The 13,803-nt window shown below is 36.9% G+C and overlaps 1 protein-coding gene across 16 annotated transcripts in view; it reads right to left on the minus strand.

Annotated features, from left to right (window-relative positions):
* gpatch8 (G patch domain containing 8) overlaps positions 1 to 13,803 on the minus strand; it is a 36,033-nt gene that overhangs the window by 21,891 nt on the left and 339 nt on the right. For 9 of the 16 annotated variants that reach the window (XM_087243046.1, XM_087243051.1, XM_087243057.1 and 6 more), the window contains exons 2-3: positions 4,131 to 4,208; positions 1,675 to 1,710 (exon numbers count right to left, since the gene is read on the minus strand). Coding sequence is in view for 1 of the 16 variants with exons in the window: in NM_001328037.1 (NP_001314966.1) it covers positions 4,131 to 4,208 (78 nt within the window). In the remaining 15 variants the exon portion in view is untranslated. 16 annotated transcript variants of the gene reach the window in all.

Here is a 13,803-nt window from a genome sequence, read left to right on the forward strand (position 1 = left end):
TTTATATATAAACAAAATGAATGAAAAAAATTATATACATAATTGTACATATTAGGCCTGTCACAGTAATCAACATATCGACTTATTCCACAACACACAGACATGACCTCAATAATTATTGGTGATGCAATATACATCAACCATACATAAAAAAAAAAATCAATTGTAGCTACATTTTAGCTGCAACATCTGTCTCTTTTGAAGGTGTAAGTAAATATGGTTAATGGTTAATAAATAAATACTTATATTATTTATTATAAAATTACAACAGCACATTTCATATGGATGTCTGAAAACTGAAAATAGATCTGTTCGCAGCCTTTGTTACTGTTTACCTTGCACTTTTTTCTTAACATTTATTATTATTTATTTAGGATATGCATTTTTACGTTCTGATTCCAATGCCTAATTACTAAACTGTTAAAATTACTATAATAAAATGAAATATTCTTAAGAATAAAATATGAAGTGTTCTTTGGAAGAGTGTACATGCAATATTGTTTTAGGCATAAAATGGCCTTAAAATGACAATAATAGAGCAATTCCAGCGTTATGAATGTGACATTTGCAGTAAAAATTCAACCCATGAATTCACAGAGAAGTATATGTTAACTTTATATTGAAACATCTATTTATATTTTCCAGAACTAACCACAGAGTTAGGGAATGAGAAAAATATCAATCTGCAAACATGTCTGTGAAAAATTCTGTGAATTAAACTGAACAACCCAAAAGAAACAATACTGTACAATAGGATAGGAGTCGGTTCTCTAAAGAACAAAATGATTGGTTTTATTTTAAGATTTTGCATTCATGATGAAAAAGCTTCATTATGGATGTGACATCTTTTGTTATGTGACAGATGTGAAATTGGCACTTGTGTAATTTTGGTAAATTAAATATAATTGTTTGAAAACATTAACAGAGGCATTTGAGTATTTCTAAAGTACTGTAAAATACTTGCTTACACAAAAAACTTGGAAACGGTTTCGTATTTTGGTGAAGACTTAATTTTTTTTTCATGGCAAGGTTGACATTTGCATAAAATTGCTCAATATCGCTTATCGCAATATATTTTGGTGCAATATATCGTATGACAAAATATAGATGATGTGACAGGCCTACATATAATAGTGTGTTCAACTTGGTGGTTTCCATAAAGCAGATAATTTATTTTACCCCAAAAATAAGAGACAAGGCAAAAAGTAAAAAAATTTTTGAAGATCTACATTTTAATGTTAAATATTTCTCAGTAGTGTAACTGGAGCAGAGAGGACAACTTGGAGAGGAGGAGAGGCATTAGGCATGCAAGCCTCAGAAATATTGAGCGAACCAGAGGAACAAGACAAGAGAGACGGAGATGAGAGCTGCCTGCGATATTATCTACATGCCTAGTCAGCGAAAAATGCAGTCCCAGTTGCACAAGCACCATGCCAGCACATAATGACAGAGGGTACTGTACACCGAATCACTGTGTTGGAGAGACAGAAAGAGGGACAGAGTGATGAGAGAGATAGAAAGATATTGAGTGAGAGAGCGAGAGAGAGAGAGACAGAGAGAGGGAGAGAGAGAGAGAGAGCTAGAGAGAGGTGAGAGACAGAAAGAGAGTGAGAAAGCGTTACAAGGAGCCCCTAAAGAGACAGGAGGAGGAGAGCAGAGCGTGCAGATACAAACCGGGTCAGAGCTGCTTAGCTAATTGGGGCCAATTCGCTGCAGGAGAGAAATGTCGAACACCCCAAGTTGTGTACAATACTGAAAATATCTGAAATTATCTGTCCTACACAAACACAAAAACACACACAAGAGACTGGGCACTACTGTGCTCTTACACTCACACAAACACTTTCTCTCAGTAAGACTGCACACACACACACTCCCTCTAGCTTTTCGTTATGTGGGGTGGACGACACACTGAGTGGTTCATATCTAAATCAGGTCAGCCTAACTTAAATCAAACGGAGCAGACACACAGACCAGTTGTGTAATTGAATTGGTGGCGTGTCTGCATATAAGAGGTCTGCCTATGAGTATGTCAAGTCTGACTCAGAGTTAATACATTGCCGGAATGCTTTAATTGAAACACTGAATGTCTGTGTGCATAGACGACTGTCCTTTAGTATTAGAGTCTAGCTTTGAGTGTTGACGCACATCGGCTTTTCTTTCTTTTCTTTTTTTTTTTTTTTTGTCTTACATGCTTTGATGACTTCACTTGCAAGCCGAAAGTGAAATAAGGGGCTGATTACAGTTCAGCACTATACCAATAAAACCTAGGCAGCATGAATTGGTTACCTAGGTCAAAACCCTATTTTGTTGATTTAAAAAAAAAAAAAAAAAAACGAAGCACATTTTAAGTTAAATGTAAAACTTTAAAGCATTTTTAAAACAATTATGAATGAAAATTTAGACTCATAAAGGAATAAGACTCGCTAAGGAAATTTTAAATGGCCCAGATGGAAAAAAAAAAATTATTTGCCCTAACAAAAACAATTATTCTAAATTGAATACATTTAATAATACCATAATAATTTAATTATAAAAAAATTAAATATTTCAGATATTTCATAGCAAAATATTGTAAATATTGTGTAAAAACAAGCTCTATTTGTATCCATATACTTTTTTTCAACCTAAACTTTCTATTATAAGTTTTAAAAGCTTTAATAAACTAAATCTCTCCACAACAATCTGTCTAGATCAGTGTCCTCATAAGTAAATACGTGGAGCACTTTTAAACAAATGTTATTGTAAGGAAAATAATTAAACCATTATGGTAATTAGAGAGTTTAATAAAAAGTAAATAAATAAATAAATAAATAAATAATACAAATTTAAAGTGTAATTGAGATGGATTGTTAGAGATTGTATGGGTGTTGGCCAGACTGGGTAGCTATACATGAACAAAAGAAAATTAAGACCTGTTTAAAAAAAGATTTAAAGTCCAAAACACAATATTTCAGTAAATGTTAGGACTTTCAGACCTAAGCTTTTGATTTTGAGATTTTAGACATCAAGACTTTTTGAGACACCCTAAAAGCAGTTTTTAGTGTCTAATGATCCATCATGTGCTGATTTGCTGCAAGAAAGACTTTAAGCAATGATTCAATACTTTTTTTTACAGTCTGATAGTTTTGAGAGTCACCTTTTATTAATGTAACTGACGTAATGTTCTATTATGGTGATTGGAAAATGACAATGGGGATCCTTCACGACTACCCAACAGAAATCCTAGCAAGTAAACAAAGATTCTTTCAATGCAAGCAAGATGTGTGGCTTTATGTTTTCTAGCAAAGACAACAGCCAGTACTAAATAGCACTTCAAACCCATTGTTTGTCTGCACGATCTAAAAGTCAAACTCTAGTTCTGCTTTCTGGATGTCTAGTAATGACTGGTCAGGAAGCTCAGTCTGACAGGTTTGTTGTTCACAAGACGTGTAGAATAAGTATTAATCTCACAATCTGGCACAGTAACTATTATTTAAAACAAAAGCATGTATAGAGAAATCCTCAACAGGCAATTTTTAGGTGTTAATTTAACCTAATTGTAAGCTTGTACAGTCAATCCCAAAATCATTCATAGCCCTGGGGTAACAGATTAAAATGTATTTGTTGACAAAATGCTGTATTATCAATCATACATGTTTAATAATGCATGTCTCTTTCTATGTTTTAACTTTTCCATTATGTGTCATCCACTCCACATTAAGCAAACATCATAATAAAACTCTTCATTTTGAAATACCATCAAACATTCACACAAGCACACCCATCCTTACACACATCTGTGATCAAAAAGAAAAAAGATTTAAACAGCAAGCTGATCACAGTGATTGGTACAATCCAACATATCTGCATGACCTGTGTCTTTATTATATAGTCTCATAGGTGATAACACCAGATGTGTTCACTGATGTGAATACGAGGAAAGGGGTCAAATGTTGGCCTCCAGAAAGTGAGTATGGACTTGCTCTTTTACAGAAAAGGAGGCAATTTGTCGATCTCTAAAGGAGGTAGGGGTGGGTTGACTACAGAGGTGGTTTGGCTATCCCTGACTGGACCAATCATCCACACTCTCACACAACAGGAAGCAGCTATTCTAGTCAACAGTACCAAAGTGATGTGTGTGGTCTTACCGATTCTATGGGCTTGTCCAAAGAGGCCTGTTCCAACTCCAACTGACCTTCCTCATACTGGTCAAAGTGATTTCCACCCTGAGAGGAGAGAGAAAGACTGTGAGGACAACAGGACCAAAGCAGTGCAACTATTCCCTGTAAAAAGAAAGAATGTCCTTCAAAGGTTCTCCCCCTCTATAAAGCAGCAAAGCACATACAAAACAGACTCTGCAATGTGCTATTCTTAAAGGAAATGAGAAAATAGAATGAAACAACCAGATTTTATGATCTGATTTTTAGCTTCAAAGCTAAACTCAGACAAACCGGATCATTCGTCTGCCATTCAGCAGGAATTTAATCAGATGAGGAAACCAGGTCACCTTGAAAGAGAGGAGGGGGTGATCTCCAATCCACCTGCTTGTTCTTTACTCTATGAAAGATAGGTCAGTGTTTTTTCCCTCCCGTTTATACCATTGTTATTTTTATCTTTTACTGCAAGCTGCTGAGTAAAAAAGGAAATTTGCAGACAGAGAAGTGAGATTGGGGTGGAACTGAACCTTGAAATCGCTCAAAGATGAGTCTTACTGCTTAAAGCCCAAGCACTGAGCCATGACTCACACTCTGTGTCTGGAAGACATAAAGCTTGAATTACACAATAAGTTGAAATATGACTAGTAGCATCAGAGATTTTTTTTTTCTATATTGTGACATATGCATTAATCAAAAAAATTAAATGGGGAAGGAACTTGGATTTATACATCGGGTTGTTGATTTGAATTTTACAATGATTTTTTTTTTTACAATGAGCAAGGTTTAACAAGACTAACACAAGTTTGTGGTAAATAAATGGAGTAATATGGATTCGACACAAAAGACTGACCGTGCATTTTAACTGTGTGCCAACAAGCAAGCAATGACAAACACTCACCCCACCAAGCATGCACACTTCTGACACCAAATCTGGACACTGATACTTTGAAGAACACTGCTATAAATCAACTCTAAATAACAATTTACTGCACTTGACAGTTAATGTTTTATTTAGTTATTTTGAAGATTCAATAGCAGACACCCACATATAGGCAATGGGGATACGATGTGCATTACACATGCAACCAAAAAAGCCCGCTATCAGCAGGTCACGATTTGACATGCTCTTGCCCTCTGACATAGTCTAAAGTGTTGTAGCAGCAGAACTGCAGTACTAAGATATAGAGGAAAGATTTGTAGGCAGAAGGATTACGTAGAGCAGCAACTGATGCAACCCTGTGTATGACAGATGCCTGTTGTGCATGTTTCCTAAAGAAAGGATGAGGCTACTACATCCCTTCATCCAACCAGTAGTTAGAGCTGTCTTTGCTTAAACTCTGACTTAAGTCACGGCTGAAAGCTGTTAGGCATGAAACAGCACCTGTTTTGAGAATTTAACACTCCCCTCTCACATCTACAAAAAAACACTCAGTTTGACATTAGGGGATCAATCGACCCACGGAAAGCTTCCTTTGTGTTTTCTCAAACATTAATGACCAGAGTTTAAGCTCTTCATCAGAGGTTTGTATGATCCCATAACTATTGATTATGATGTTAACAAGGTAGAACTAATTTATTCTACGATGCTCTAGAACGCTCGAGTCCGATTGGTCAGTTGCTGCACTGACCAGACAAATATGACTAACAAAAGTGTGCAATGACTTATAGGTGTCAATGACAATATACCTCTGTTACTTTCATAAAAATATACCTTAATAGGAAGTTTAAAAAAATAATGTATTCCGTTTGAGAAATATCAACTAAAAAAAAAAGTCTAAATAAAAGCTGATGATACCAAATCCAAAGTTTTAATAATGGCCAAACTTTTACACATTCATAAATCTGGAATGTATGTCCATGGAGGTGAGCAGTTAAATGTGTTTTTTTTCCTGAGACTTGTAACACTTAAACAGTTAAATACACCGTCAACATAAAGGCATTTATACAAGCTGCTTTTTGAATGTTCCTTTCATGTTTCTGTTTTACATGTTATAATACACAAATCAAATTCATTACATCACCACGACTTCCAATGTTTGACATTAAATGCAGTTCAGCAGTTTTGCTTTTATTCAGCAAAAACTTATTCATGTCGCCATGACAAACTTGGTCTAAAGTACTGGGTGAGCGTAAAAAACAAAAAAATGATAAGAGAGAGTTGTTTTAATTGAATTTAATGACCCTGAAAGGTGCGACGCAGCAGGGCAGTAGGTAGTGCTGTCGCCTCACAGCAAGAAGGTCACTGGGTTGTTGGTTTGAGCCTCGGCTGGGTCAGTTGGCGTTTCTGTGTGGAGTTTGCATGTTCTCTCAGCGTTTGCGTGGGTTTCCTCTGGGTGCTCTGGTTTCCCCTACAGTCCAAAGACATGCGGTACAGGTGAATTGGGTAGGCTAAAATGTCCGTAGTGTATGAGTGTAGTGTGTGTGTAGATGTTTCCCAGAGATGGGTTGCGGCTTGAAGGGCATCCGCTGCGTAAAAACGTGTTGGATAAGTTGGCACATCATTCCGCTGTAGCGACCCCGGATTAATAAAGGGACTAACCCAAAAAAAAAAATGAATGAATGAATGACCCTAAATGGAAAGAAAACTTCTACATTCCCAACAGCATTTATAAAATTGTGTTGGGTGATGGACTGTACTAACTGAGTAGGTGCAGAGAATAGTGTCAAACAGCTGTGTGTATGGACTATCTTATTAAAAAATACAGTAAAAAGTCCTACACAATGGTAAAAGTTTGATTAAGGTGATTACTAGGGATGTAACGGTATTGTAAATACCGTCATACCGCAATATTAATTTTTTTCGATATTACCGAAGTCGCATGACTCGGTAAAACTATAGGTCTTCTGAGAAAATTTGCTCAGGCGAATGAAGCGAACGGGAGGTAGCTTAAACTACATTTCCCATCAGCCCAGGCGTGGCCATAATCCTTTGCAGTCTGCTGTCGCTACAGATCCAGTAATGCGGAAATGGAGTGTGCTGCTAGTAGCGGAGATGAAAAAAAGATGGAAATGATCGAACCTAAAGCAGGTGTTGTCGCCGCGCGCGTACTGAATAGCAGTGTTGTCGCGCGCGTACTGAATAGCAGTGTTGTTGCGCGCGCGTACTGAATAGCAGTGTTGTCGCGCGCGCGTACTGAATAGCAGTGTTGTCGCGCGCGCGTACTGAATAGCAGTGTTGTCGCGCGCGCGTACTGAATAGCAGTGTTGTCGCGCGCGCGTACTGAATAGCAGTGTTGTCGCGCGCGCGTACTGAATAGCAGTGTTGTCGCGCGCGCGTACTGAATAGCAGTGTTGTCGCGCGCGCGTACTGAATAGCAGTGTTATCGCGCGCGTACTGAATAGCAGTGTTATCGCGCGCGTACTGAATAGCTGTGTTATCGCGCGCGTACTGAATAGCTGTGTTATCGCGCGCGTTCTGATCAGCTGTGTTGTCGCGAGCGTATTGTAAAGCGCCGAGAGGGGGTTGAGCGCGCATTCTCAAGAGCGGTGTTGTCTACTGAAGGGCTGGACGGAGGTTGTGTCGCGTCGCGGGGGCACTTTTGATCGATTTGGAAGGGCATTTTCTATCCAAGACTAAAAAGGGCATGTGCACTGCACAGGTTGAGCCCTATGTGTGCACGTGCCTGCAAGTTGGTCAATACGACTAATAGCAGTCATGGGGACTGCAGAAACACAGCACACTGTTCAGATTGATGCAGACATTGACTTGTACCGCAAAGAGACCTCTATCTCACTCATGGTTTGTCTTCTCAAGTGGGGGAAAGACAATGCACAACGTTACCCACTGCTGTCAACATGGGCCAAGTCATATCTCTGTCCCAGAATCCTCAGTCCCAAATGAGAGGGTTTTTTTCTGTTGCAGGGGACATTGTAAATACCCAGAGATACCAGCTTTTACCAGATTATATTTATATGATAATTTTCCTTTAAACCCATCTCTATCTAAGTGAGTGAGTGAGTGATTAAATGTTGAATGTGATGAGTTTTCAACAATACTAAATTGAAACTTTATTTTATTACATGGTTTAATAATTTTTTGTTATTAAAATTGAAGTTCCTGTTTTAAAGCTTACAGATAGATGACTAATTTGTATGTCATTGACACTTTTGGCACTTTTTGGGAGTATTTTCATAAGTTTTGTTTTTTCCTGTAAATGATTCAATAAATACCGTACCGTGACATTCATACCGAGGTATTACCGTACCGTGAAATTCTGATACCGTTACATCCCTAGTGATTACATGTCTGTACTGCACTTCAATAATGTGAAAAAAACAAGAAATATTTTACGTCAGACTCTTCTTCTAAATATTGTCTTGATCATATTAAAATTGGACTATTGGTGTCCATGTAAACATACTTAATGAAAGCAATCAAGATTGTGGGATATCTGATTAGAATTGTCTTTTACATTTGTTTTGTAAAACTGATCAACAGCTAATGATGAAAAATAATTTCAGAAGGAAATGAAAGAGACGGAGGCAGGCCTCGAGGGAAACCTTTCTGGGAAATGCATTTCATTCCAGCGCTATACTCTAATCCGGTCTGCTGGTAGTGAAGACATCTGCCCAGCGACAGCAGGATCAATGACAGTTTGAGTCCAGTCCCCTCAGGAGCTAGATATCAGCAGAACTTTGAACAGAAAGGACAACCACTGAGAGAGAAATATGGTATGGGGCACGTCAATATAAATATAAATATATATATATATATACATATATATATATATATATCAAGAAAAAAAAAATCAACATGGAAGCTGTGGTTTAATCAGCTGATATTGGATGTAATTGAAGTAGTTTTTCTACATGGACGCAAAACCCTTGTTTAACTGCAGCCAAGACAGAATTACAATGCAAATATGTGACTGACAGTTTGTCTATTGTTGATCAACCAAGTAAAACATGCAGCTCAGCAAGAGCAGCATGATTCATCAGACTGTAAGTTGACCCAAGTTCTGTGACTTATCTCCAGGATCCTGCACACACCTCAATGCTGCACCAAGAAAACACGACCAAACATGGACAGAGAACAGACCACTGCAAGGATAAATATCCCCACTTCGTCACGCAATAAAAGACATCTCAACCTTGAACAAGCTGCACAATACTGGGCTGAACAATTCACATAATTCTGCAGGACTTGATGTCCAATCTTGTGCATGACAATTTTTTTTTTTCACTGAGCGGAACGATTTGTTACAGTACACTACAATTTGCTATGGGTCATCCTGATCAGGACTGCATTGATACTACCAACAGTACCCTTAGTTGGTAAGTATGATGCTTGACAGAAAGTTGCAAATGAATGAAAGCCATATAGGCGGTTAATATATCACATCTTTTGCGCACTTAAGTTTATCATTTCAAATGTATATGTGCAGCAAGCTCATATCATTAGAGAAAGTGGCAGTGTGATAAAGTGTGGATGCACGTTCCATGAAGAACATTCAACTTGCAATTTTAAATGACAAAAGCCACATTTTCTAGCGTTATCCATTTCTTCTTTCCCCTCTCTTTTAGTGTCTAGTGAAAATGTAAATGCGAGATTGTGTAAACAAGATTTAAATTTTGTGGGAACAGTCAGGTTGGGAAGAAAACTGATCTAAACAAACAGTGGTTGAACAAAGAATGGATAAATAGCGAAAGAGGTTAAGTGCGGAATAAAAACAATTGTGATCGAGACCTTAAAAACAAACTGCAAGTAAATTTTATTTATCAAACAATACAGACTATTACACTTCATTAGATATAGGCTATCATTAGTTGTGTCTCTCAAATGACAATTTTATTGCTAAAGCATTTGGAAAGGGGCCGAGACCCATGGAAGTGGCGCAAGAACGTCACCTGTGCAATACACCAGTCTTGAGCCCCACAGAGAGCAGCTCTGGAAAGATTAGAGTAATGACGCCAGTGGAAGAGAGGAGAAGCCTGGAACAATTTATGTTTGGTTTTGCTTTCAGTTTGGCCGCAGTCATACATGAGGCTCTCACCACCGGCTGTTTGTATTGTTTATTTGCTTTATTAAAGTGCGTAAACATTTGTCAGTTTCCTGCCGCCATCTTCCCTTGAACAATGACATTTGAACAATGACATTTGCCATGTAAACAATTAGTAACTGCCAGATAGTGATCACCTGCTTTTTTCCCATCATGGCTAATGCTAGGAATGCTATCCATCATTATACCAACATTTACTAGTTGTCTTTTAAAGACCATATATAATGTTACTTTAAAAAATCTGATCCATTAAGATCCTTGTAGGTCAGCAAGTACAGTTAACTTTTGTCAATCAAAGAAACTAATAATTAATATTAGGTCAATCTTCGATCTCCTTTAGAAGTTTCAACAATCTGCTCAGAGTGATATTAGCATGATAACATCCACAAAAACCACCTTTCAGAATCTCTTCCAAATGTTCACATCGAGAGGAAGGGGATTATGAATTCTAGTGAATCCGGGCACCAGCGGGGAGATCAAAAAAAGCTGCATCTTCACCTTTCAGGATGTACAAGGCACATAAGGTCGAATGAGGTACAACACAAGCTGTCTCTCTCTATAGCTTAAACACAGATTATGATCATTTAAAATGCAGACAGTGACGATGAAATTGAGTTTATTGAGTCTCGGAAATGCATCCAATTTGTTTTCCCCGTCAACAGAATATATGAAAACAGCCAACAGTCAACTAAAGGGAAGACAGTCAAAGACTGTCAGATTGTATTTGTCACAGAAAAACAAAACAATTGATTTACATAGCTGACGAATAAAGACTGGCCAAAGGTGAAGCAATGAACACATTCAAAACAGACCACTCCTGAAAGGAAAGTACACAGAGCAGCACATTGGTATGCTGACCAGAGTCTGGAAGGCGCTCTGCTGTTCAAAGATAGACATACTACGTAGGTAAATACACAAAGCATTTAAATTCATGATGCACTACATAATGACAAAGATGGGCAAAAACAAGTAGAAAAATTCAAGAGAAAAGCAGAAAGACCACATGGATCTCTGAAGGTGACTTTTGCAGGAGGTCTATTAATATTAATTTTTAGTCTTCAAACATTCTTTGGCTTTGTAGATATACTCCACTTGACATATAATAATGTGAAGCTGGAAAGATGAATGATATGAAGAGAATTTATCACATTCCACACATCTAAAAAGGACATGGTTATGCGATTGGCATTTTACAACAAATGCCACTGCTTGGATGCAAATATCAGCAAATTGAGTCAGATCAACAGCAAAACAAAGCCAGAAATGCAAATGTCTGTTTTAATGTTTAATAATGCATGAGCTTTTTCTAAAACAAAAACTGGAGAGCAGAGCTAAATAGAGTTTATGCATTCTCATTCTCAGAGCAGTTCACAAGATGTTCATTTTTCAAGATTAAACGCTCCAGAAGAATTCTGAGTGATGACTTGTGTTTTGTTTTCTGTTAATTAATAGGTTTGGTTTAAAAAAAAAAAAACTGAGAATATACTTGAAGCAAAACTGAATAATGTACTACTGTGATGTAATTTCGAACAAAATCAGAAATTTGAACAGCTTGCCAAAGCAACTTTCCAAAATGATTGGCCTACTGTGGTAACCATCTTGAAACTAATATTGGACAATGGTCAGTGGTGATGGCTCATCTTTTTTTTAATGATGCATTTTAGTTTAATTATTCTAAACAAAATGTGCAGCATGTATTTACATATTCATCTGGGTTAGATGATGTTTGTTAATCGTAAATCATTACTCTGATATTTTTTCCCCAAGAAAAAAAAACATAATATATTGGACCTTTTTTGCAAGTTAATTTTGCTTTGAAAATGAACACACTTCAAATATTATAGGAAATATTTGTTGTGAATTATTTGTTTAGAGTGATTTAAACTGGGTAAATGAATAATATTTGAAATGCCAAAAACTTTTGCATGTAATGTTATTTTTACCAAAACAAATTAAATGCAATAAAAACGTAATACTTTAAAAAATAATTGTTTTTAATTACTACCATAACTATTATGCTTATGAATCAAATGTTGAGGTAACACATTTAGGTCACAATTCATGCTAAATATTACTGGCTTATTATTACCTGCCTATTATTAAGATATTAACTGTTCATTAGTAGTTATAAAGTAGCCTATGATCCATTTCTGCATCCCTAAGCCTATTCAAAACCTAAACCCAACTTCTATCTTAATAATTATGAATAAACAGATAATTAGCTGTTTATTAAGCTAGTAGTGTTAGTTAAGTTTGTTAATAGTGTGAATTGTGACCTAAACTAAAGTGTTTAATTACCAGTGTTAAAAAACAACATTTAACAATACATTGTATAATATAAATTTTATATTTAAATAAAAAATAATGTCTCCTTGCTAAATAACAGTACACATTTATTTTCTAATATAAAATTAATAAACAACAGCTTGCATTAAAAAGAATCCTTTGAACAGGAGTGCAATGAAATGAGGAGAGAAGAAGCAATTTCATACCCTGATCAACGCACATCCCAAAAAAATAAAAAATAAAAATCAACAAACCTTTTAGCACCCAAAAACTCTATCGATTGTTTAAAGAGTAAACAAACTCTGTTAAATCTGTCTCTAGCCAAGCATGCCAAAGCAAAGCTCCATGTTTGGCCGCTTGCTCTGATCTAAACTAAGGGCTTCACACTGTTCATAGGCACTCTAAATAATAGCCTGTTTGTACGGGTCAATACTCAATGTACTGCCCAACTAGGTGGTTTCAGAAACTCTTCTTTCAGAATGGACGCTGAACTCCTCTGTGCCTACACATCAGTGTGGGACAGAACTATCCCAGTCACTGGTTAAAGAAGTAGAAATCCACCACAGAGTGACTTACATTAAGAAAAGCTCAAAACAAACAACATACCATTTGTCAAGACGAAAACAGCATTCATGCTCGGAGAACTTCGAAAGCAGGATTTCTCAAGAGATGCACAGAAAATGTTAAATGCATCACTAGAGAATTTAAAATAAACATGAATATAAAATAAATGCATTTAAATCATGACAATCCATCTAGAAAAAGACCCAAAAAATTTAATTATGCTGATATTTTAACTCGAAAATGACCAAGCAGTCACAAGATGTCAGGTCTTGCATTAGCATAATGCAGTAAACAATGATCTCACTATTGCACTGTCCTGAAATATGACGGTAAAACTGACAGGAAGGTAATCTTTATACCAGCTGACATAACTGGCAAATCAGGTATGCAAAACACAGAACAAACATGTTATTGTGCAAGACAAGTGCGCGTCTGGGTGGAAAACAAATCAAACAATGCCCGTATTCTTCACGTATCGCGAGCAGACACAGAACATGGTTTCACGGCTAGCGTGCTATAAAAGTTAAGCTGCACAATCCTTAATGAAACAAATTTCACTAGAAGGCCCAGTCTGAAGTTTCACAAGTGAAGACTAACCTTATGAATTCAAATAGCGTACATTAGAGCCAGGTGGCCTTTAGTAAATGAGATGTTCGCTCAAATTCTCCTGACTGAGGCGTTTATCTCTCAGTGCCAGGCCGGGCACAGCTGCGGTCATCCTAGCAGCGTCAAAGCCCCTTCTCAAATGATCAACATACCACCGTCAAACACCACGGGTCAAATAACGACACTTCTCAGGCTTCAGGTGACATGTG

This window comes from Danio rerio, chromosome 3 (genome assembly GCF_052040795.2).
Source record: "Danio rerio strain M-AB ecotype USA chromosome 3, GRCz13ab, whole genome shotgun sequence".
NCBI lineage: Eukaryota > Metazoa > Chordata > Actinopteri > Cypriniformes > Danionidae > Danio > Danio rerio.